Source organism: Salvia hispanica, unplaced genomic scaffold, assembly GCF_023119035.1.
Source record: "Salvia hispanica cultivar TCC Black 2014 unplaced genomic scaffold, UniMelb_Shisp_WGS_1.0 HiC_scaffold_581, whole genome shotgun sequence".
NCBI classification, from domain to species: Eukaryota; Viridiplantae; Streptophyta; class Magnoliopsida; order Lamiales; family Lamiaceae; genus Salvia; species Salvia hispanica.
This window is the reverse complement of record NW_025952335.1, coordinates 27,232-51,287: the sequence shown is the minus strand read 5'-3', so window position 1 is coordinate 51,287 and position 24,056 is coordinate 27,232. Positions and strand designations below refer to the sequence as shown.

General features: G+C 36.2%; 4 protein-coding genes across 4 annotated transcripts; 1 reads left to right on the top strand and 3 right to left on the bottom strand.

The window, feature by feature from the left end:
- Positions 1-4,419: 4,419 nt before the first annotated feature.
- Positions 4,420-5,612, top strand: LOC125199604 (leucine-rich repeat extensin-like protein 3). Its single transcript, XM_048097579.1, has one exon. The coding sequence runs from the start codon at positions 4,420-4,422 to the stop codon at positions 5,527-5,529; it is 1,110 nt and encodes a 369-aa protein (XP_047953536.1). The 3' UTR covers positions 5,530-5,612.
- A 273-nt stretch (positions 5,613-5,885) lies between these two features.
- LOC125199603 (putative receptor-like protein kinase At3g47110) lies at positions 5,886-6,506 on the bottom strand. Its single transcript, XM_048097578.1, has one exon. The coding sequence runs from the start codon at positions 6,504-6,506 to the stop codon at positions 5,886-5,888; it is 621 nt and encodes a 206-aa protein (XP_047953535.1).
- Positions 6,507-7,129: 623 nt separating this feature from the next.
- LOC125199602 (putative F-box protein At1g47730) lies at positions 7,130-9,686 on the bottom strand. The gene is made up of 2 exons (XM_048097577.1): positions 8,667-9,686; positions 7,130-7,204 (listed from the first exon to the last, which is right to left on the bottom strand). Exons 1-2 carry the CDS (start codon positions 9,684-9,686, stop codon positions 7,130-7,132), a joined length of 1,095 nt encoding a protein of 364 aa, XP_047953534.1.
- Positions 9,687-11,649: 1,963 nt separating this feature from the next.
- Positions 11,650-12,669, bottom strand: LOC125199601 (F-box protein At3g07870-like). The gene has a single exon (XM_048097576.1). The coding sequence runs from the start codon at positions 12,667-12,669 to the stop codon at positions 11,650-11,652; it is 1,020 nt and encodes a 339-aa protein (XP_047953533.1).
- Positions 12,670-24,056: the final 11,387 nt, after the last annotated feature.

Sequence of the window (24,056 nt, the reverse complement as noted above, 5' to 3'; positions counted from 1 at the left end):
ATTATGATAAGAAACGAGGATAAAGGTGAAATTACTCCCGTGAAAAATATGTATGAAGGAAAAATACCATAAAACAATAATAACGAAAAGAAAGTAACTTCAAATTTCATAACTTTAAAAATGTGAAAGAAGGCATGAAAGACAACAAATTGTTGAAGCATGCAATTTACAGCTAAAGGAATGTTGGATTACCAAGTTTTTTCGGGGATTCAATTACAGGAAGGTTATAGGGGTATAAATTAAAGGGTTGTTTTTTTACATTTAAGAATCCTTTTGGGAAATTGATTAAAGTTCAAGCCATAAAATATAGTACCCCTTTCAATCTATGAAATAAATTTTAATAGGGGTGGTAGACAACATGAGTTTTAATGCAAGCTTTTTGTAAAATAAAAGATATATAAAAGACAAAATGTAATTGAAATATTGTTAATGAAAAAAAAATCCAACCATTAGCAAAAAAAACTTATTGTACAGACTAATTTTGGGGAAAAGATCAAAAAGGAAAAACTAACTATTTTTTTGGGGAGGTAATATCAATTATTTGGGAAAAAACTAGAAATTTAGTAAGGTTTAATATGGATATGATCATGTAACAAGTTTTTAAACATACCTTAATAGAGCGAATATTGATTGATAGAGTAGCTTGGAGATATCATGCAAACACAAATTTAGTTTAAAGTATACTATTTAAGTACAAATTTGAATTGGGTAGTGGACAGTGATTAGTTCAGCAGTACAACTTATTAAATATAGATATTCAGAAGTCGAAATTCATAAAGGTATGGCAGTAATAGGGGCGTGTGAAATGAATCACATCCACATGTTGAAATAACAAGATCAGTTTGAACAGTTATACCCCCTCCTCCATTAATTGACACGTTTAACTTCACGATTTAAATGTGGAAAGTGGGTAAAAACGTTAGTAGAATGTGGATCCTACGTTTATATATTAATTTTATACTCCCTCCGTTCCCCAATATGTGTCCACTTTGATCCGGCACGGTTTTAATAATTGTAATAGGAAGTGGGATGAAAAAGTTAGTGGAATGTGGGTCCTACTTTTATAGATTAGTTTTATAGTAATAAATTATGAGTGAAAATGAGTTAGTGGAATAAGGGGTCACTACCAAAAGTGGTAAAAATGAAATGGGACATTAAGTGGATGGACCAAAATGGAAACCGAGAGACATAATGAGGGGCGGAGGGAGTAATAAAATGTGAGTGAATTGAGTTAGTGGAATGTGGAGTTCATTACCAAAAGTAAAAAGAATTTGGTGCCAATTAAAGAGGGGACAATAGAGAATATAGTTATCCCTTCTGTCTTATTAAGATCTTGGCAATAATATTGAAAGTTTTACATCATTTGATAAAAAAATTACTAAGACTGTTGTCTGAAAATAATACTATAAATTTAAAAGTAGAGCATTCATTTGGGGACGGAAGAGTACTATATATGAGTTGGTTCACTCACCTGTCAAGTTATTCAAGGTAAGATCCAGTTCTTGGAGGTTAAGTAAACTGTCCAAATTTGTGTGTACACTTCCATATAGATGATTGAAAGAGAGGTCTATGACTTCCAACGAGGAACGTTGAAGAGAGAAACGGAATATTTCCTATCAAAATATGACAAATAAGGTTAATTTCACTTGTTAAGTTAATGTGAAGATTGGAATATCTCCTATTAAAGCAGATCATTTATTTGCACCTGATAAGTTGTTGGCGCTTAGATGCAATGCTTGGAGGTTGAGTAAATTGTCTAAATTTGAGGGTATGCTTCCAGATATGTTATTTTGATCGAGGTATATGAGTTCCAACGAAGAAATGTTGATGATAGATGACGGAATATTTCCTATCAAAATATGACACATAAAAACTCAAGGTCTACTCTATCACCAAACTCTTTTAACAATTCATCTACCATAATTTAAAGCGGTTGCTTTTATAAATTTCGAGTTATTAACTTGGGACATTGGTCAAAACTTCAAGCCATGAAATATATCCACTCCAGTCCTAAAGTGTGAAATTTGTTGACAAGTTTAATCATACATTGTAAAGTAGTGAGTGGATAAATGGTAGTTAGTAAGTTTAATGGAGAGTGAGCCATATCATTAGTATTGTATTAGTACTAATTCCATAAGTTGAAATAAAATGTGTAGAGATTATGTGTTGCAACTATTCCAAAATTAGGAAGTTCATAATTTTCGAGACTAAAAGAAATAGTTAGACGGAAGGTAAGACTTATTTAATAATTTATGGAAGTGTAATTTAGATAATATACATTACATCAACTAAAGTTGTTGTCCTACGCAAAATATATTGTGTTTTGGTCTCCAACAATATGAATTGGTCTCAAAATTGGTCCTTTTATACTGGAAGCATCAAAAGCAATTTAGTTGACCTCATTAACAACTAAGCACTGTTAAAAAGCCAGAACCTGATATTGTTAACTAATTATTCGAAAAATGAACACAAAAAAAGAAAATAAAATAGATTTTTGACTACAATTTTATGTTTAAGATTGATTTAAAATATATGGAAATTAGACTAATTGTGATAGACATCTTAGAATTAAATTAGACGATTTGACTTGGATTTGTGGAAAGTGATTAATACTATAAAGTATCGACTTTAGTAAACTGAAATTAAAGTAGTGATAAAGTCATCCCTGTAAACCCTATTAAAACCCAAAGGGAAACAAAACCATGTAAGATGGCCAATCTCCTTCGGTATGACATCTATCAATTTGTCATGTCACAGCAGTGGGTGCAATCAATTATATCTATATCATATGCTTAAAACAATCAATTTAAATGGAACGCTAAAAAGGAATACGAATCGCTTTTGTTGGGATGAAAATTATTAGATTTGTTAGACAACTGGATACTTAAAGTGATTGGGGTGCAAGGGAGTAAATTTGATACTTTACCCACTTTTTGGAATATTAGAAATGTAGAAACCTGGATACTTAAAGTGATTGGGGAAAGCAAAGGAGTAATGGATATGTAAATTCAAGTTGTAGTAACGAATGTGTAATATAGTATTAATCGCATTAATAAACATGCTGAAATTGAAAGAATTTAGTCAATCATGAGAAATTAACTAGAAAATTCTTACATAGTGTCTGAATTTACTTTATATTCTAAAATTTGAATATTAAGTTTAAATTACACTAAAATAACTCGATAAGAGTGAGTAGTAAACAAATCATACCTGTCAAGCTATTCCTACTAAGGTAGAGATGAGTCAAGGATGTAAGATGTCCAATCGCCTTCGGTATCTCGCCTACCAATTTGTCATAGCATAGAAACGTGTACAATTAATTACACATATATACTTAAAAACAACTTAGACAATTAAATATAGCAATGATGTGGCATTTAGTGTTTACAGAGACACTGCGGCAGCAGATTTACAGAGAGTGACGGTGTAGGTGGATTTGGAGAGAGAGCGAGTGAGAGTCAGAAGGAAAAGAGCAGGAGAGTTAGGAGAGTGATGACGACGGAAAATTATTAGAATAGAGAAAATATGATATGTAAAATCTAAAATTACTTTTAATTTTATAAAATATTTTTATACCAAAACAACTTTATTTTGTGTAGATAAGCATTTTGATTTGCCAAACCGATATAGTTTGGGCTATCTAGATTATCCGACAGCCACATCGGAATAACATTTGGCTGGAATTGTTTATTACAAGAAATCTCAAAATATAATAAAGTTCATGAATTTTACAACAAGTTTTAAGATAGTGGAAAAACCAAAATTCGTAATATTAGTAATCAATTGTCCTAATTATTATCACAAAACTCAAAAATAAGACACTTGTCTTAAAATAATATATGAAGCACTAATTCCGGGCTAATAGAAAGTTCGCACCTGTTAAGTTGTTCCCGCTAAGATATAACTTTTTGAGGTTGAGTAAATTGTCCAAGTTTGTTGGTATTCTTCCATCCAGTTTATTCCCACTGAGAAATATGATTTCCAACCGTGAAACATTGAAAATAGAAGACGGAATATTTCCTATCAAAATGTAGGAAAATGAGATTAACTAGAATACATAGTTAAATCACAGTGAAAGCTCCATTTCATTGATTATACGTAGGTTAATATAGCTACTGATACGATTAAATCTTCCAATATATCTCCCATATCTCTATTATTATATTATTGTATCTTTTCTATATCTCTTATGATTATTTTCTTGGTCACTAAGTTAGGGTATTAGGCTATTAGTATTATAAATAGGAGTCTTTGTTATCTTTTGAATATTCAATGAAGAAATATGAAATTATCTTTTTACCTTTTATCGTTTTGCAATCTTAATTCTTGGTTTGATCGACCGGCAAAGCTCCGGCGACTGCCTTTTATCGGGTTAAGGGAACTTCACCCTTAACAATTGGTGCTTCCATTTTCGAACTCATGGCTAAAGTCAATCTTCTTTCATGGTCTTCGGAGATATCGCAAGCATATGAAGGCTTGCAATTGACTTCAACAGCAGCAACATGGGAGAATATTCTCGCTAGGTTGGCCAGAATCGAGTCCCGATTGCTTGAGCATGAGCGCAGGGTAGCAGCAACGCTCCCTCCGTTGCAACCCGAACCTGATCCACCCGACCAAACCCAGCGGTACACCTCAGCACAGCCACCTTACCCACCCTACCAGCCACCATATCAGCCTGACAGATATCCGCCACATAACAACCCTTGGAGCTTGCCTGACGTTGTTGATGTTTCAACCAATTCAGCACCGCCGACGCCGCCTGTGCCGATTCCGGAGTCATACCACCGTTATATCCAACCTGCTGCAGCTACTGTCTGGCAACCACCACATCTTCGTTCACCATATTCTTGGGCCGATATGCCACCACAACACATCCAGTACTCAGGCCCGGCATATGCAGCCTCGACAATTGCCCCGACAACGACAACTCAAGGTCGTTCCTGCCAAAAATATCCCGTTGATGTGCAGCAACCGCTGATCCGTCCTACAAGTCCCTACTGCTCGAAACTCACGCCGTTGGCCGTCACTACTGTCCTGATACCACCACCGCCACCGCTGACTCACGGCTCTTCAACAGCGCAGCTGCTGGCTGTTGCCCCGCCGCCACCATCACCTGCTTTCTTCTTGCCGTGTAGCCCCGATAGGATTCATACCCTATCAATCATTCCCGCAGATGCTGCCCCATCTCAGGTAGACGATTCCCAACAGCCCTCGCTCCTCCATCTCCCGCGCTCAATGAAAGAGCACAGGCCTAAGACTTGTGAAGTTCAGGTTCAAGAAAGTGACGGTGTTAACATACACTACAAGGGAATGCTTACTGATGGAACAATTTTCAATCCCACTTTTGAACGGGGGGATCCAATTGATATCAAATTTGGTAGTGGACAAGTAATCAAACGATGGCTACTAGTATTGGGGATGTGCTTGGGTGAGAAAAGAAAGTTGAAAATCCCTTCCGAATGCAATTTTGGCGAGCATGTGTTTGATCCTGGAGGATCCCTCGTTGTTGCTTCGTGGTTTTCACCTTGAGGACAAGGTGGATTTCAACCATGGGGGAGTTGATACGATTAAATCTTCCAATATATCTCCCATATCTCTATTATTATATTATTGTATCTTTTCTATATCTCTTATGATTATTTTCTTGGTCACTAAGTTAGGGTATTAGGCTATTAGTATTATAAATAGGAGTCTTTGTTATCTTTTGAATATTCAATGAAGAAATATGAAATTATCTTTTTACCTTTTATCGTTTTGCAATCTTAATTCTTGGTTTGATCGACCGGCAAAGCTCCGGCGACTGCCTTTTATCGGGTTAAGGGAACTTCACCCTTAACAGCTACCTTCGAGATGGTTATCATATATAGATAAAAGCGTAAGCATGCTCAAATTCCCAATTTCAGTTGGTATGTTTCCATGGACAAGCTCAGATCCTCCATCTCTATGCACTTATACATACTCGTTGGAATTTTTCCATAAATTTGATTATCTCTGAGATATAATCTCTTCAGTTTTGGAGTATTATTGCATATATCACTTGGGAGCTCGCCTGATAGGTTGTTAAACCTCAGATCAATGTCTTCCAATAAAGACATGTTTGTAAGGATACCTCTCGGTATTTCTCCGGTAAAGTTGTTAGATGTTGCATTTACTTGCTTCAAACGGCGTAGATTAGACAGCTCAGCAAGTAAGACACCAGTGAAATTGATGGAGCTGACATCCAAGGACTGAAGAAACGTAAGGTTTCCTAGATGTGGAGTGAGCTTACCGTGGAGGGAGAAGTTGGAGAGATTGAGAGCTGTGACCCTGTGGTGTTTGATGCCACAGGAGACGCCGGTCCAGTGACATATGGAATTGTTGGGGAGCCAGTTGTTGCTCAACACACCATTTGTGTCTACAGTGATGGCTTGTTTGAAAGCAAGAAGAGCATCTTGATCAGTGGAGAAATCAGTTAGTGATGCAGGTGAGGTGAGGGTGAAGAAGATGTTTAATGTAAATAAAAGCATGAGTGAAAAAGGAAATAAGAAAGAGGTCTCCATGAAATTGGTAGTAAATTGCAATTAACTTTGTTCAGGATGATGATGGAGTTGTTAAAGTAAGAGGGTATTAAATAGTACTCCCTCCGTTTCTTCATAGTTGAGGCGGAACTTTTCGGCACGGAGTTTTATGAATGAATGGGTTTGTTAAATAAATAGATAAAAAAAGTAAGAGAGACGAAAAGGTAGAGGGAATAAATTATAAAGTGAATAAAGTAGAGAGAATAGGTAAGAGAGAGTAAAGTAAGAAAGAGAAAAAAGTGACCATATATGGAAATGACTCAACTATGAAGAAACTTCCCGAAATAGAAAAATGACTCAACTATGAAGAAACGGAGGGAGTAGTAAGTAACCGAAAGCTAAATGAAGTGACGAATAAAATATTCATTTTCAAGTTGCAATCATCTAACAAGATTTCCAATTTTAGTGTTTATTTATTATTTCTCAAACAATCTATTAATCATAGCCACAATTTAACTCGAATAGATGCATCGTGTATGGTCGTTGAGACACTGTCACAAACACCTTAGCGCATCAGAATTTACAATACAAAAAGTAAGCAGAAGAAGACCGTACCTTCAAAAGAGTAAAACTCAAAGCAGCCTCAAATTCCCAATTTCAGAAGGTTTCCTACCGCTGAAACTGCTACAACGAATCTCCCCATTAATCTGCAAAAAAAGCACATGTGTGTATGATCGATCGTTTAAAATGTTAGAATTGAAAATTAGAGGAAATCAAATTAGAGGCATTTGGTTCGACATCTCATCTTTTTAGGAGAGAGGCACTAATGGCTAAAGATAGACACTTGTCACGCCAATGACTAAGTTAATTACACCTATGAAATTTTAGCCTTTTAATAAGCCCAAGTCATAATTGTTAGTTGAGGCCCAGCCCATCTTATTCGAAAACTCCAAAATACATACTGTCTAAAAAATTTGACTTAAAAAATTATTTGACTTAAAAAATTTATAATATTTAATAGACTAAAGGTCAACGTTTGTCCCATACATTTGATCAAAAAATATTTATGATCCTACAAATTAAGTTTATTATTTATTGGTCCGAAACATTATGTTTTACTCCATTTTGTAATGGTTTCGAATACCATAAACGTACGTGTTCTCTAGGATGGACTGGATTGTGGAAAGTGATTTGATTCCGGAAAATAAGAACTAGAATTTAACTCAAATTAAAAGTCATCGGAGAGGCCTAAGACAATCCTCCAAAAAGGCCTAATAATCCTCTCACTAAACAGTTTGCCCCGATTACAAATGAACTTTTCTGAATGCCCCTCCCAACCTCCAAGTCTATCCTTTTATAGAAGTTTACATGACAGTCTAAATAAGTTAGGCCATCAAAACAATTCCTTATTACTTAATAGAAGATCCTGCAAAGTTATTAAAGAAAAGTAATAGTACTAAATAATCAATAAAGTCTTGTAAATCCCATCCTTATTTTTACTTAACAAAAGATAGTGCAAAGCTATTAATAAATCATGAAAGTCTAGCAAATCTCATCATCCTTGATCTTCTCTTTCTCCATGAACCTCTTGTTGATTCGACGGACGGATAGGATGGTTGCGGACAATATTTCATCCTTGGTGAATTACCACCTCGAATCGATATCACAACACAACATGCCGACATATGATGTGACGATAGAAGTGATTCATGTAGATTAACATTATGAACTACAATGAGATCATAGACAATAAGTCAAAAACTATATGCTAGCTAGCTAGGCTAGACATATAGTGTGTGTTGGATTGACACAATAAGGGTAAACCTAAACACTAAATGACAAAGACACCTTAGAACCAAAACCTACACAATAAAGAAATCTTAGACACGAACACACTAATGTAGACTAAACTTATGAATTAAAATGAGATCACATTCTCAAATCCAAAATTTTTGAGTGAGAAAAGGCTAGGATTGAAAATCAGGGGACTGACCTAATCCTTTGCCTCTAAATGACAAAGACACCTTAGAACCAAAAACTACACAATAAAGAAATCTTAGAAAAGAACACACTAATGTAGACTAAACTTATGAATTAAAATGAGATCACATTCTCAAATCCAAAATTTTTGAGTGAGAAAAGACTAGGATTGAAAATCAGGGGACTGACATAATTCTTCGCCTCTAAATCCTTAAACATACCCACATGTTCAAAAGTTCTTGTCTTGTTGGAATAGTAGATGAGACGAGTTTTGTTCATCAACATCAAAATGTCACCATCTTTGAAAAGTTTAATTGGGTCAACAAGCATACAAAACCGATCAAAATCAGAATCAATATTCAACTTGTACTCTAAGGTCCAAGATTCCTCAACTTGGTACTCCTTCATCAGCCATATGACAAAATCATTTCCCAACCTATAATAATAACACAGGCAGTCCCTCATGACACACAAATTCCCTAATCCATATCCATTAGAAGGAAAGGAGATGATGCTACAGCATTCTGTTTCAACGTCAAAACCACAAATCGAATAGTTATCCCAAAAATCTATTACCTTCCAATGGAGGTTGTGATTACATAAAAAGGATTGACCCCAGAATATGAAACCAGAAGCAGCCCCAGCTTCAACGCGCTTCCATTTATCTGTTCCGAGGGTATATACATAATGAGAGTTGAAACCATTATCCGTATAGATACAGACCACCTTATACTTCCCACTTATTTTGCTCACACCGAATCCAAATTTGAACACACGTTTCGAGATGTAAAGAGGGAAACAGAGATCAGTATATTCACGAGTCATCGGATTGCATATGTAAACATGAGGAACATATTTGGTTGATTTTGAGTACAGAAGAAGCAATGCATTAGCAGTGATACCTTCCATTGATTCTCTTCTTGGGTGAGGGATCACCAAATCAGTGAGTGGATGGTAGTGAAGATCATGGCTCTCCAAATCAGATTCGTCTTCATCGTCGATTTCGAAAATCGTGCATCGAGCCGAGGGCGTGAAATGAACTAGGGCAGATGCGGTTTTGATTTTGGATTTGACGATGTCGTTGGACTCGATTAGATTGAGCCATGGTTTGCAAACGCATTTGCTGATTGCAATGCCTCGTATAGAGAGCCGCGATAGGATGTTGATTGTCATATCTGGTGGTAGATTTGTGAAGAATTCACGCTCCATTTCTGATAGAATTCTGCCGTTCAAACAAAGTGATGAAGAAGACGAACTAGGGTTCTTCGCATCCCCTTTTTATACTATTTTATTTTTGAATTCTTAAAGGCAAAAAAGCAACTTTATTTTTTTAAATTCAAAATTAAAGTTAGGTGGCAATTAAAACGACGGATTTTATTTTATTATTTAATTTAAAAATTTTAAAAATAAAACTCCACATCATCAGCGATCGTGCATCCTCTGCCGTGGAGGAAACACAGCCGGGGCTACAATGCCATGGTGCTGTGACGTTTTTTTGGTTCATTTACTCACTTTTTCAATTAAAACTAGGGCAAATTGCTTGTAAAATTATGAATTTTGAATATAGTTTGTTTTTTCCGTAAACTTTAAATGTTGCATGAAAAGTAATGAACTGTATCAGACTGTGTAAATTTTCCATCCGACCCTACATATAAATTTTTGACACAAACTTATCCTACGTGGCTCGCCGGAGGCGTGACATGGCCAATAACAAATTTAGGGTTCAATTTGATTTGTATGTTTATGTCGAGTTGTAAGCTGAGTTCGATTTGTATGTTTATGTCGAGTTGTATGCTGAATTCGATTTGTGGAATTTGATTTGTATGATTTCATTTGTGCTAGTTTTATGTTTGTGATAAGTTCAGAGTCAGAGATTGCAAAGATAGAAGAAAAATCAGAATTAGTTGAGTTTTGTGTCAAGAAATGTCTCCGGCACGCCATGTAGGATAAGTTTGTGTCAGAAATCTATTAGATCGGGTCGGATGAGAAATTTGCACATTCCAATAAAGTTCATGACTTTTCATACAATATTTAAAGTTCACGGAAAAAACCATGCTACGTTGAAAATTCCTAATTTTCCCTTAAAACTACTTGTATATTGTTAATGTAGCCAATTTTTTCTATTTATTTGATAGCATATAAAAATTTAAGAAATTTTTAAAATTATAAAATAAAGTTGCAAAAGATATGTATTATTGTTTGTACGCATATATTATTCCCATAAGATTCAATATGTAGTTGAGAGTATTCAAAAATGGTTTAAAATAATTGGAAAATTTTCCATAATTTAATGAAATACTCATTGATTGTAGATTTATATATCGACTAGTTTCCATGTATAGTTATGCTAGTTGGAATATAAATTTTATAGAGTTCTACTTGTCATATAAGTATTTGTTGGGCATAAGAACTCATTATGTCAAATGTTATGTCTAGACTAGGGAATTTTTTATTGAGAAGTATCATAACCGGTGACAAGCTAATGTATGATTCGTTTGGGGTATTTCTTAACGGAAATCTTCAGTGGCTGGTGGTAGATCCAAAATCCCCATCACAAATTTCTTGCTTTGATCTTGAAACATTTCAAAGCATTTCAACACCTTCTCCCATCATCCTCTTCTGACAAAAGAATACATTGAAGCATGCAAGTTCATTACATATTATTGAAATTTGTTACTGAATATGAATTACTTGATGAAAGGTGAACTAACAGAAGAGCTTGGTAATCTCAAAAACATCACACTTATTCATGCATAAGCAAATGCTCAACTCACATTCCATATTTAATCTCTCTACATTGGAAGTATATTATCTCTTCTGCTCAACCATCTCTCCGGCAGTCTTCCTCTCACATTTATCTTCCAACAGACTCACCAGAGAAATCCCAACCACTATCGGCAATGCTTCCATGCTTACTTGGTTGCAGTTCAATGAAACCTCATTCACTGGCTCCATTCCCTTCTTTGATTACTTAAGGTCTTTTGAAGTACTTCGACTTTGGGGGAAAATAATCTGACGGGAGCTGACTCTCTGGATCAAGAACTCACATTGCTCTCTTCGTTAACGTCAAAAAAAAGGACCACTCCGACAAGGATTTCATTTATTACGGACCTGTTTTTCGACCAAATTCGTATTTTGATATTTACTCTTCAATTTTCAACGAGGTTGAGAATCATAAACAACATATATAGAAATCAGAAGTAGCTAACGTTCTCCGTTCCAAAACTCGTAGAGAGAGAAAGCTCGAGGTATGAACGACTGAATTAGCATAGCCAAACATTTCAATCCGCGAAATAGTTCTTGTCTTACTTGAAGAGTAAAAGAGGGAGAACTCACCGCACGCCATCAACATGTCTCCATCTTTGAACACTTTGAGTGGCCGAACTACTTCATAACTCTGACCCTTATAATCCTCAATTTTGCTAATCACATATTCTTTCCTCCACGATTTCTCGTCTCCATATTCCTTCATCAGCCAGATAACAATCTCATCTTCGGATGAGTTATCCCCACACGCAGAGGCTTTCCCCAAAGCAAACACGTCTATCAGAAGCCCTCCTCCTTGATGCGGAGGAGGAGCTGAGAATACGCGAAACATCTCTGTTTCAAGATCAAAGCAAGAAATGACGGGCTTGTTATCTAAATCAAACACAAGCCAGTGAAGATTTCCATTCAGAAATGCCCCAACGGAATGACAGCTGTACACGAAGGGAGCGGGAGGGGCGACCCTCCTCCATGATCCGGCTCCAACGGTGTACACATGGCACTCAGATTTGGGGATCCGTAATACTCTGTACGTGTCTTGATCCAGTATGCAATCATGGAAAACTCTAACTAACTTATGTTCGTTGCTGACTCTGCTGGCTCCGAATCCAAATGTGACTACTTGAGGGTACGTGTAGTCGAAGTCTTGAGGTGAATGGATTTCTATGTATTCACGGGTGATCGGATTGCATATGGCAAGGGCATTTGGCCTGATGTTGGCGTTGCGCCAGAGAAGGACGCCGTTGGCTGACGTTGATATAAATCCGTGAAGGGGGGAAAGATGATGGTTGATGAATTCTTGAGTGGTGAGAAGATCGAGCCATGGCTTGCAAACGGATTTGCATAGGAGAATGGTTGGGACGGAGAGTCGGGAGAGGATGTCAATGGTGATGTGTGATGGTAGATTTGTGAAGAATTCTTCCTTCATTTTGTGGGAGAGTTTTGTATGATAGTAATAAATTTGTTAAATAAATAGGCTGCATTTGTACGGAAATGAATTAGTAAAGTATGGGAGAAAAGACTCTTTGCCTTCCTATTTGGAAAAGTCTTGTTTTTCTTAGAAACGCGTTTATGTAGAACATTCAAAGTAGTTGAAATTTCTTCACACGCCAACAACTGGCTTGTTAATTAGTGCAACGCATTAGAATATTTATAACCAATATAGCTATGCAAGACAAGGTAAGATCATAGTTTGTTAGTGTAAAATTTTATTAGCTAGGCACTTTAAAGAGTTTTTATTTGGATCAACTAGATTTTATTAATACGATCAATAATAGTTCATCGTTTACTTACTCTATCTGACTTCGATCTTATCGGTTGAAGGTGAATCGTCTTACAGTATAAATATCTTTTCGTCATCATATGAACTAGCTAGATTGTTTTCCAAAAATATTACTAGATCTTATAACTTGAAACAATTAAGGTAATTCACAATGCACACGTTATTGTCCGTCCCCTTAACAAGGCATCCCACAACTATCCTATCCTCTGACATCACAGATAGCAAATCGGGTCATCCATCGACCGTTTCGTGATCGAAAAGATCAATTTTTCCTATTCAAGAAGACTTAAATATTTGGTCTAATTTTTAAAATGTTGGGTTAAATACCAAAACTTGAATCACTCTAGCAAAAATGAGTCTATTTGCATATATAGACAGTGCCTCCCAATATATATACTTCACTAGCCAGACAAGATAACAACACAGTAACAAAAGGATAAATCCTAACACCACACTATAATAAAACATTCAACACAAACACATCTTGTACAAATGCAAACACAATAGCAACAAATAGTTTATATTAGAAACAAAAATGTTAAGAAAGAAATAGATAATACAAAAACAAGAAAGAGATATGGTGATTTTTATGAGTATATTTGTAAAGAAGTGGGAGAGAGAATTAATAAAGTAAGGGACATAGAGAAAATACTGAATATGGTGAAATACCAAAGATAAGGATTTCTTACTGTACACGTCCTTCATAAAAATTATACTCATCTTTGTTATTTTGGTGCATCCACAAAAATGAGTCCAATAACTTTGAAAGACAGTGATAACAAAACATAATATGGTCAAACTCGAGCACCGCACAATAAGAAAACCTTCAACACGAACACATCTCCAAAAATTAAGACAACAAAGCGATTTAACAATATAAGCTAGAGCGAGATTATAGACAATAGACCACAACAGTTCATATTTGGTACATCCATATAAATTAGTCAATTTCCATTTATAGACAAGACGCCAAGAAATATTTAATAGCGCAACACGATTAATGACAAAACATGATAAATCAAACCCAAATACCATAGAATAAGAAAACATCAACCACAAACATGAACTTATAAGAAATTTAAGTTGTATTGACACAACACGACAACAACAAACACTATAAGTAGATTAATATCTACTAGTACGAGATTACATTCTCAATTCCAAAACTCTTTAGTGAGAGAAGGACAGAGTGAAAATCATGGCATAGGTGAGGTGATTCCGCACATGCAATTCCTCGATCATACGGAATCCTTCCGTAATCCTATTGGAAAAATCAATCGTATTGAGTGATTCATCAATCGGACAGGACGTTCATCAATCGATCGAGTTGTTCAAAAAGTACTGTCTTCGGAGTAGTAGATAAACGCCTCTTTCGAGTCAAAGTCAATGTGTTTCGGCACCATCAACATCAATACGTCACCATCATTGAAAACTTTGATAGGATAAACAGACTTTATTCCGGTGCAAGTACCAAAATCAAAATAAAAACATTATAACTCAACCTGTTCTCTAAGGTCCAAGATTCCTCAATTCGGTATTCCTTCATCGACCAGAGGTAACTTTCATCATTCCACACGTAAGAAACACACAGCAGTCCCTCAAAACACCTAACTCCACAATTAGGCGCTCATCTAGCGGCAGGATGAGCGAGAAGATGCTAAAACATTCGGTCAACGTCAAAACTGTTGGGTATCGCGGTACTCTAGGATCGATACACAAACGGAATTTCATTAATCTCCCTCAACGGTGTACGAAACACCAATACACAACACCAACACAACACTACGACTCTTGGAGGACACACCTCACAAGACACCCGAGGACACACCTCTAGCTCTACGAGGACACACCCCGCACACTAATTTCGTAAACACTCACGCACACTTAGCTAGTGCACTCACTCACTCTCTTGTGTACATACTCCTACAATGAAGATTGATGCCTATTTATAGGAGTTCAATGTCGGTTAGCATCAATACTCCCTTCGTCCCATTGAAAATGATCCACTTTTCTTTTTAGTTTATCTAAATCAAGATGATCCATTACTAAAAATAGAAACACATTTTTTCTCTACTTTATTCTCTCTCTTACTTTACTCTCTTCACTTAACACGTAAAATAAGGTTGCATAAAATCTCGTGCCGCCCAAGGAAGGGGTCATCTTCCTTGGGACGGAGGGAGTACTAATTACCTATTCTAGATTAGTCCATACTTAGCCTATTTTCCATACTAAGTGGTTACAAGGAGCTAGATGCTTAGCCAATTTCTTTAATTATTTAATATTACCAAATATCTATTTCTTAAATTGCCTAATGTCTTGTCTTTGTTTTCCCGGTTTCTCTAGAAGTCGGTGGAGAAATCTTCAACACCCCTGACACCGACTTCCTTCTTCGTATGTTAAGTTGTTCTTGAAGCTTCGTAACTTCGAATCACGAGCTCTTCGGGATATTTACCTTGACACGATTCTTCCGTTGAGCCCGGCTCTCAAAATTTTTTCTTCTCTGGACCCCAAAATCTTTTCTAGTTCTTCAGCTTTGTCGCTTTTGATCCGTTCAATCTCCGATACATCCATATCTCCATCTTCTTCATTATCTTATTGTTTTTTAAGCTCCACAAGTCGCCGCCCAATTTCCTCCTCAACTTCTAGAAACTCCGGCTTTTTCTCCATTTGCTTCTCCCCAAGTCTCCTCAATAATATTCCCTCTTCGTCTTAATAATCAACATGGAATCGTCAAAGTTCCAATCTTCTTCTTCTATAACGGAGGACACCGGGACTCCAATTCTCCTTCACTCGAATAGTTAATGCTTTCACGTCCCATTCCTCTTCATCGGTGATGCCCCCGCTAGTTATCACGCATGACTTCTCTTGGCTTATTCCCCGACCAACAATACCTGGCTATGTGGCCCTTCTTCCCCACAATTATAACATACTCTATCAAATTTTCTTTGAGATTCTCTCCGGCCATCTCGCGTTATGCCCCCTGCCGAGAACGCCCTCCTCTCGATCATCTTCTTTCGTCCACACCATTGATCTCGAATACCTTCGTCCCCTTTTACGTTGATATTCTCGATCACCTTAACCATGCGCCGTTATCATTTCCGGCACCGCGGCCTCTATTGCCCATGAAACGAGCTTCTTCCTCATAGTCCTTACCCCAACTTTAGCTATCTTATCATCCAAAGTCTCTTCGTTTGGGCAAGATATTCTCTAACTCGTCCGAGTTGGTTGTGTAGCCAACCGCGCGTGGCGCACAAGACCCTTGAACTGGGTCTTAGACCATGGATGATGATCCTCCTCATCCTCGTCCTAGTTAATCATGTTATTCGGATCTAATTTTGAAATCTCTTCGCATAACGATTTAACTTTAGAAAAGTATGACTTACCAAGTGAGCTCCGTTGCAGATGGAGAATAGCTCATTCTCTAGGCGTTGCAGCTTCCGTTCTTCTTGCAAACGGTCTTGACTCCACCCCTCCTTCGGGCATAGCGACGATACGTTGCATCTGCTCGTCTTCTACCGCAACCATCAATACGACATCGCCTTTCCACATTTCATCTCTCCTCTTTTCGCGTTCGCATCACCACTCGGTGGTGTGGTCTTTTCTCCTCCAACAATATCCCATAAGTCTGGCCTATGAGATAATATCGCATCCGGATACTCCAAATTTTCCCTAATTGATGCTATTTAGCTTCTCGATGCTATTTGCAACTCGGAAAAAACCGCCATCTGGTGGTACTGGTGTTCTCCAGCTGTCAACTCCGGTGAGTAATGACGCCAACAATAACCCCGGGACTATTAACTCCCGAGAGGAGCGATCAACAACGTCCCGATCACGTTAATTCGGCAGAGTAACGGTTCTCGACCTGCAAAGAACACCTCAAAATATCACGGCTACAACAACGATCACCACAACTCCACGTGGCGTGGCTCGATACCACTTGTTGGGTATCGCGGTACTCCAGATCGACACACAAACAGAATTTTATTAAGCTCCGACAACGGTGTACGAAACACCAATACACAACACAACAAGGTGTACACAACACCAACACAACACTACGACTCTTGGAGGACACTCCTCACAAGACACCCGAGGACACACCTCTAGCTCTACGAGGACAAACCTCGCACACTAATTCGTACACACTCACGCACACTTAGCTAGTGCACTCACTCACTCTCTTGTGTACATACTCCTACAATGAAGATTGATGCCTATTTATGGAGTTCAATGTCGGTTAGCATACAAAATAACCGACATAGTTCGTACTAATTACCTATTCTAGATTAGTCTATACTTAGCCCATTTTCCATACTAAGTCGGTTACAAGGAGCAGGGTGCTTCTAGCCAATTCTTTAATTATTTAATATTACAAAATATCTATTCCTTAAATTGCCTAATATCTTGTCTTTGATTTCTCGGCTTCTCTAGAAGTCGTGGAGAAATCTTCAACAAAAACCACATATCAACAAGGGTCGAGTGGAGTCATACATGATCCAATGGAGGTTTCCGTTACACACAACCCGTCCCTCTAAATTGAATTCAAAACCAGAAGCAGCGCCGGCTCAACGCGCCTCCATGCTCCGTTCAGGTGTACACAATGAGCAGATCAGTCGCGATTGATGCACACGACCTTATATTGCCCACTAATTTGACTCACAGTAATCCAAAACTCAACATATAATTAAAATTAATCGACATGGATTGTTTGGGCGGCAGACTCGATATCTGACAGTGAGAGGATTCCATATAAAGAGATGGATGCGGATGCCCAAACTCAAAGTAAAGAAAACAATCCATTAGCTGCGATACCTACCATTGATTCCGCATTGATTTTCCGAAAGGGATATCGAAACATGTGAGCTAATTGTTGTGAAGTTCATGGAGAATTTGGGTCTTCGTGTTCCTCCTCGTCTTCATTTTGAATTTGATTTTGATTTTTATCTTCTTCTTCTTCATATACGTGTTTCTCCTCATCCTCAATTTGGACTTCCTCTCCGACTTCGTGGAGATTTTGATTTTGATTTTGGTCTTCTTCTTCTTCTTCTTCTTCATTTTCGTCTTCAAGGACTTCAATTAGGACTTCCTCTTGGATGTGGAAAATTGTGCAACGAGTTGAGCCAATTGTATTTTCGTCCCTCCCAGGCGTCAAGCAAGCTAGGAAATGAGGGGTTTCGGAATCGGAAAGAAGGGATTTGGCGAATCGAGGGAGCCGAGGAGATTGCGCCATGGTTTGCGGACGCATTTCTTGGTTGCAAGGCTTCGAGAGGAGGTGAGAGGATGTTGCGCGGTGAGCTCGATGGTAGATTTGTGCGTAATCGCCCCATTGATGAAATGGTAGTCTGCTAGAGCTGCGTACGCTTTGTGAATTGGTAATTAGGGTTTCTTATCAATTCAATTTATCCTTTTTTTGCTTTTTAAATCCAATTAATTTTGTATTTTTTAAATTTTAAGCTCATTGCTGGAAAGTGAACTTGATAAATTTGATAGAAAAAAAAAAAACAAACACAGGGTCTCTGCAAGGGGAAGTAAGGGTAGTGTTGGCTCTGTGTTGTTGGTGGTGCCTGAAGCTTGAACACTAGCATCGGACTTGTTAATGATACTGAACTTGGCGTTAGCTCCAACACGGCCTTCTCCAATCCTTTCCACGCGCAATAGCCTCTCAACTTTGCCTCCTTCAAAAGAGCAAGTAGAAACCATCAGTCCAGTAACAATTGATATGGAGTAAAGCCAATTCGACAAAAAAATAACGAAAAGAGCCGAACACAACAACGCAACAAAAACTCAAAAGAAGAACCATACTCCGAAGAAACCCTAGACAATCCTATGAACATGCCTACTATATATACCATGATATACACTTTATTTTTCTAGATATCTAGCTAGGAGTATAAAGGAAGCATTTATAGGACTTCTACGAACTCTATTCTAGGAAAGTAAGTCAACACATAAATAAATAAGGAAACAATTCCTCAAATTTAAAGTAATCTTCAACAAAATGAATATAATCTCAAGAAATAATGAAGATCGCAGCTTGATCTCTATCAAGTCCATCGAGTCATTGTTTTGTGTTGCAGTGTTCATTATGCTCGGTCCACATTCACCGCACCAATCTGATATGGAGAAAAGGCGGTTGTCATCGGAGAAGCTCAAGAAAATCATCTGAAAAGGCCTACTAATCCTCTCACTAAGGCATATGGTTTGCACGATTACATATGATCTTTTCTGGATGCCCCGCCCTAACCTCCTAGTCTATCCTTTTATGGTATGTTTGTACATGGAATTGAAATTGAATTGGAATTCAATTCCAAATTCTTTGTATGACAAAATGAAATAATTGATATGGAATTGAATTTTAAAAATTGTGCGAGAACACAATACACACGTTGCACAATCATTAAATATACACACACATACTCACTAAAAACACTGCGCCGCGCAACCACTACATAACTCACTAAGTGGCGATCTAGGGGGCGGGAGAGCGGGTGCCGCCCTCCACGCCATTTGGAAGAAGCCTAAACTTTCTTTGAATCGAGCCAAAAATAGCATATCCAGCTCCCTCCGTGGAGTGTAGTAACCCAATGGTTTGGTTGTTGGATTTTTAACTAAAAGGTCTAGGGTTCAACCCTCATTAAGAACAATATGTTTTCCATTCTTTATTTTATATTTTAAAATGAAAATACATATTTGCAGGCTAATAATACATGTTTATATTTTACTAACTAAGCTGGTGCTACTTAAATATTAATATAATATTATTTAATTTATTATTAAAAATAATGCTATTATATTTAATATTAATATTTAAATATTAAATTTATTAATATTTAAAATACTAATTTATTTTACCAATTCATATTTCTTCTTATTTTCAAAATAATACCTTTAAATACTTTATGAAATCTAAATCTAAACATTTACTACATTCCTTATATCACTTTTTTATATAATATTTACTATATGGGAGTTTGCATGGAATTGAAATAATTGAATCAATCCATCTTTTATGACAAATGAAATAATTGATATGGAATGAATTTTAAAATGTCAGCACAATCAACACGTTGCACAATCATTTATAGATTGTACAGCTAACGTCATTAAAAACATCTGCCTCTCACACACTACATAATCATAGTGGCCGATCTAGGGGGCAGAGGGCTGCCCTCCGCCTTTGGAGAGCCTAACTTTTCTTTGAATCGAGCCAAAATAGTATATCGTCCGATGTACAAATGATTGCTAGAAATGGTTTGGTGTTGATTTTCTAAGGTAGGTTCCCTCTAACAATGCCCTTTACTTTTTTTACAATTCATATATAATTACATTAAACTTTATTATTTTAAAATTGAATATTTAACATACTAGTGCTAATAGAACATTTTAAATTTTACTAATCTAAGCATATTTCTATTCTTATAATTTATTACTCCCTTCGTCCATTAAGATACATGTTTTCTTTTAAGTTTGTCCAATAAGAGTACACATTTCATATTTTGGATAACTTTCTTTTCTCATATTAAATAAATCAACCACTATTTTTCACATCATATTTAAAATATTATCTTTACTTTATTTCTTACTTTAATACTTCTCCTATCCATTATATTTCAATGGTTTAACATATAATAATCCAATAAATCATTTAAAATGATATACTATTTGCAGCTAATAGTACATGTTTATATTTTACTACAGCTAGTCTACTTAAATATTAATATAATATTATTTATTTTATTATTAAAAATAATATTAAATTAAATATTTAATATTTAATGTTTAAATTTTAAACAAGCCCAAGTGTAAACAATTACACCTTTGTCAAGCCGAGAAATTCTTTTTCACCAATTTTGCTCTCTTCTTTTAATCTTTTTTTTCCTTCCTGTTTTATTTTCACTTTTCCAATCAAGAGTGTGGGACACTTCTCACCATATCGTCCAAATTTTAATTCCTAAAGGAATATAAAGTTTGCAAACACAATAATTTCAATCTCTTCACCTTTATTTATTTAAATATTTTTTTTTTCAATATTGTAATAATATTATTATTTTATTAAATTTAACACCGGCTTATTTGTTTTTGCTTCCGTCCCCTAAAGACACCACTACATATAAATGTGTGTATGAGGTGGCGGTGGGGCGAATGTGTGGGAGTGTGGCGTGTGTGTGTAAACGTGTGTGCAGTTTGTAAGAATGGGGAATGTGTTTTGGGGTGGTGGTTGTGTATAATAGTCGGTGTGTATTTTAATAAATATTTGGAACTCTACTATTTGGAAAGGGGGGGTTTAATCGGAAAGAAGGGATTTGGTGAAATCGAGGGGGGAGATTGCACCATGGTTTAAACGCATTTGCTGATTGCAATGCTTCAGGAGTGTGAGAGGATGTTAGTGGGGGTTTCGATGGTAGATTTGTGAAAAAACCCCGCCCTTGATGGATTGAATCGGAAAAAAGAAGGTCTTGGGGCACCTCATAAACATATTGGAGGTTACAACTATAAAAGGAATTTTCTTAAGGGAAATGAAAGGTTTAGACCCCCACATTTCCCTGTTTTTCACAATGGTAGATTTGAAAAGAATCACAATACAAAATATACCACTCACAATACCACAACCACCAAACCCCATGTGTGTATGAGTTGCACGTGTTTTTTTTTCAATGTGTGTGGTGCCCAGTGTGGGTGTGCTTTGTGTGTGTGGGTGATGTTTTGTGGGTGTGTGAATGTGTGTAGTTGTATAATTTAATAAATATTTGAAATGCTACTACTTTTGATATCAATTCAAATTGAAAATTGGAGGATTTAATTGAAATTTTAAATTTCCCAAATCAAAAAATTTTTTATGATACCCCGGATTTGGAATTGAACCCCAATTCTTTCCCACATATTTTGTCCCAAAATTTAGTTTATAAATTTTAATGATTGTCTAAATAAGTTACTGTGAAAATTGTAATCCCTTTTTTTTTTTTTATTTTCCCAAATTTTTTTTAGTTAGGTAAAAAATTAATTGAAAATAAAAATATATAGATAAACAATTGAACGTACAAACCGATTGCTGGGATTAAGATCAAAGAACTTGAAAAAGAAAACACCAAAAAAAAATTTACTGGGGTTCAAGAACCACACCCACAAAAAGAGACTTATTTTATTAATCACAGCTAAAAGTTCAAAAATTTGAGCTCTCGCTGAGCACTATCACCTTGAATCACAATCCCACATAAAAGCGATCATAGTAGGAAAAAAACCTCTACTTTGTACGGAGCAAAAGTTGAGAGGCCCAGCCCTCGATAATATTCGGTATAAGTAGCATATTGCCGGGCAGCCATGATAAATTTTAAGAATAGTAACTAGTGTAAACAAGAACACAAAAGAAATTAGATGTCCCGGGAATTCCACTATTGAACAACTATGTTGTAAAATATTATGTTTTTTTTTTTAATAAATCAAACTCTTCCTATTCGACACAACAAAAAACAACACTAAAACGAAAAAAGAAACAAAAAAACACAGATAAACAAACCATCGCCAAAAAACGTATGTAGACTAAAGTTATGGACTAAAAAAGAAAACACATTCTCAAAACCAAAATTTTTGGGGAGAAGGCTGGGGTTAAAAAACGGGCCAAACCCCTTTACATTTGCATCCTTAAACATTCATTTTTTGAAGAGTTATTGTCTTGTTGGGTAAGGAAGGAATAGTTTTCCACCAACATCAAAACGTCCCATCTTTAAAATGTTTAATTGCTTCAATAGATAAATAATGCCTAAATACAACCCAAAAAATTAATCTTATCTTGAACTTTTTATGGTAAATTCATCAACTTGATTCCTTCATCATCCAGATGACAATATTAATTTAGGTTGTATAAAATCCAGGGTCCCCCAAAACAGACAAATTTTAAATTCCACCAAAAAAAAAACAAAAATTTGTTTCAAAGTCAAAAAACCCCAAATCAATTGATGCGACTGAATATTTCCAAAGGGGTTGCCATTTCTAAAACGTCCCAACCCAAAAAAAATTAAACCAAAACCGCCGGGTTTGCCTCCGTGTTCTTGTCCCGGATGTATACAAAAGAGAAGCAAGCCTTCAAGAGTACCCCCAGTCCTTTTATGCCTTATTAGTCCTTTGATCTCCAAATGGGGATGGTAGTGAAGATCATGGTCTCAAAAGCCCCTTCCTTTAAAAAAGGGGGGACCGAGTTATTGGTTGGTTTTCAACGGCTGGGGGAAATTTGGACGCAAAAAATGGGTCCAGGGAACGCATTTCTTAAGGCTTTTGATAGAGGTGGGGGTGTTTATGGTGAGTTCTAATGGTAAGAAATTTTTGTTAATCTTCCATTTAAAGTGAAAAGAAGGCCGTATTTTTGTGTTAAAGGGTTTGGGGTTTTTCCCATCCTTTTTTTATTAGTTTATTTAAATTTTCTTTTTTAAAATTAATACTCTTTCCTTCATTTGCGTTTTTTTTTTTCCGGATATTAAAAAAAAAATTTTAAAAAAGTTAAAAATAAAAAAATAAAGTAAAATGAAAAAGGAAAGAAAGATAGAAAAAAATAAGAAAATAAAGTGGGGGTGAGAAATGTTTACTTTTCTAAAAAGGGAAAAGAACATTACATGTAACACCAAAAACACTTTTCTAAAACATGATCACACTCTGAAACCAAAATTTTTTGGGGAAAAAGGGGGAGTAAATACCAAGGACGACCCATCTATATGCTCCCCAAAAATCAACTTGTTGAAGAGTTTTGGTTTTGTTGGATAGTGGGATAGCTTTTTTTCCCCAAAAAAAAATGTCACTATCCATAAAAATTTTAATTTTAAAAAATTCATAATGCCAATCAATACCAAATCAAAAATTTTGCATTTTGTCTCCCTAGTCAGATTCTGAGATTCCTTATCATCCGATGACAATTTCATAGTGGTGTGTATAAGAATAACACAAGAAATCCCCCAAAACACACAATTCCCCCTTTCCAATTCCCGCATTAGGAAAGAGAATATGCTAAAACGCTCGTTTCAAGGTCTAAACTACAAATCCATTTG